Raw genomic sequence first — 2,398 nt, 5'->3', positions numbered from 1 at the left:
ACGACTGGAATCAAGGCCTCAGAGCCATATACTAAGGAGAACGCGGTTGCACCATCATTGGACTTCGATATTGTTTGATAGGCCCAAAGGACCTTGGGTAGAATTTCTCTCCATTTTCCCTTGGCATCGTTCAATCTCTTCTTTAGATTCTAAATGATAGTTTTGTTCGTTGACTCGGCTTGTCCGTTTCCACTTGGATGATACAACGTCGATAAGATCCTTTTTGTTTTATGTTCTTCAAGAAACCTCGTTACCTTGCTACCGATGAATTGCTTTCCGTTGTCGCATACGATTTCGGCAGGTATCCCGAATCGGCATACGATATGATCCCAGATGAAGTCTATAACTTCTTTTTCTATGACTTTTTCGAAGGCTTGTGCTTCCACCCATTTAGAGAAGTAGTCAGTCATAAACAAAATGAACTTTGCTTTACCTGGGGCCGATGACAGAGGGCCGGCGATATCCATCCCCCATTTCATGAATGGCCAGGGGTATATGACTGAATAAAGTTATTCTCCGAGCTGATGGATCATCGATGCGAACCTTTGACATTTATCACATTTTCGAACAAACTCATTAGTGCCTTTTTCCATGCTATCCCAGTAGTATCCTGCTCTAACTATTTTGTGAATCAGTGATTCAACGCCGGAATGGTTCCCACAAGTGCCTTGATGGACCTCTCGTAAAACATAATCAGTGTCTCCTGGTCCTAAACATACTGCCAATGGTCTATCGAATGTCCTTTTGTATAATGTTCCATCTTCATCCAATGTGAATCGAGTAGCTTTGGTTCGTAGGGCCCTCGACTCTTTAGGGTCCGATGGGAGCTTTCTGTTCTTCAAGTATTCAATATATTTATTCCTCCAATCCCATGTTAAGCTTGTAGAGTTTATCTCGGCATGACCTTCCTCGATCACAGATCTCGAGAATTGAACGACAGTCCCTGAGCTAATCTCATCTTGCTCGACCGATGACCCCAGATTTGCAAGTGCATCGGCCTCACTGTTTTGTTCTCGAGGTACATGTTGTAAAGTCCATTCTTTTAAACGGTGCAAAGTTACCTGCAACTTGTCCAAATACCTTTGCATTCTATCCTCTCGAACTTTGATTGTTTTGTTTACTTGGTTCACCACTAGTAAAGAGTCACACTTGGCTTTAACGACTTCTGCTCCCAAGCTTTTAGCTAGCTCGAGACCTACAATCATGGCCTCGTACTCCGCCTCATTGTTAGTCAACCTAGAAGTTTTGATATACTGCCTAATAGTGATACCCGTGGGCGGCTTCAAAACGATGCCTAGCCCGAACCCCTTCACATTCGAAGCACCGTCTGTGAAAATGGTCCATACCCCCGATGATGTGCCCAATTTAAACAAGAGTTTCTTTTCAACTTCGGGCACGAGGGTTAGCATGAAATCGACCATAAAGTCTACTAAAATTTGAGACTTGATAGGGGGTTGATACTCGATATCGTCCCCACTGAGTTCGACGGCCCATTTGGCTAATTGCCCTGATAGTTCGGGCTTGTGCAAAATATTACGAAGTGGATAAGCGGTTAACACGCTTATGGGGTGACATTGAAAGTATGGTTTTAACTTTCTAGAGGCGCTTATCAGTGCAAGTGCCAATTTCTCTAAGTGTGGATATCTAGTTTCTGCTTCTCCTAAGGTTCGACTTACATAATAAACGGGAAATTGCGTACCTTGCTCTTCTCGAACTAGGACACGACTTATCGTAATTTCTGATGTACGAGCAAAGTTTCTCATCTGCCTCTGGAGTGTGAAGCAGTGGTGGGCTCGACAGGTATCGCCTTCAATTTCTCTAATGCCTGTTGGTATTTCGGGGTCCAGGCGAAATCGTTCTTCTTTTTGAGTAGAGAGGAAAATATATGGCTTCGATCCGACGACCTCGAGACGAATCGGCCTAAAACATCTATCCGTCTAGTCAGCCTCTGCACAGCTTTTACACTGTCCACGACGGTGATGTCTTCAATGGCCTTGATTTTATCGGGATTGATCTCGATCCCCCGATTCGATGCCATAAGCCCAGAAATTTGCCTGAACCAACCCCGAAAGCATATTTCTCGGGGTTGAGTTTCATGTTATATTTCCTCAAAATCTCGAACGTTTCCTGTAAATGAGCTAAATGGCCCTCTGCGCGCAAGGACTTAACTAGCATGTCATTGATATAAGCTTTCATTGACTTACCTATTTATTCTTCGAACATTTTATTTCCTAGGCGTTGATAAGTAACTCCTGCATTTTTAAGCCCGAAAGGCATTATATTATAACAATATGTTCCATACTTGGTGATAAATGAAGTCTTTTTCCGATCTTCTCGGTTTATTTGAATTTGATTGTACACGGAATAGGCGTCGAAAAAGGTAAGGATCTCGTGGCCA

The 2,398-nt window shown here is 43.2% G+C and overlaps 1 protein-coding gene across 1 annotated transcript; it reads right to left on the bottom strand.

The window, feature by feature from the left end:
* Positions 1–509: 509 nt before the first annotated feature.
* LOC138887424 (uncharacterized) lies at positions 510–1,763 on the bottom strand. Its single transcript, XM_070169178.1, has one exon. It carries the CDS (start codon positions 1,761–1,763, stop codon positions 510–512), a length of 1,254 nt encoding a protein of 417 aa, XP_070025279.1.
* Positions 1,764–2,398: the final 635 nt, after the last annotated feature.

This window comes from Nicotiana sylvestris, chromosome 3 (assembly GCF_000393655.2).
Source record: "Nicotiana sylvestris chromosome 3, ASM39365v2, whole genome shotgun sequence".
NCBI lineage: Eukaryota > Viridiplantae > Streptophyta > Magnoliopsida > Solanales > Solanaceae > Nicotiana > Nicotiana sylvestris.
This window is presented reverse-complemented; position numbering and strand designations above follow the sequence as displayed.

Coding starts and splice junctions, on each gene's coding strand:
- LOC138887424 (XM_070169178.1), bottom strand. CDS start 1,763: ATGAGAAACTTTGCTCGTACATCAGAAATTACGATAAGTCGTGTCCTA.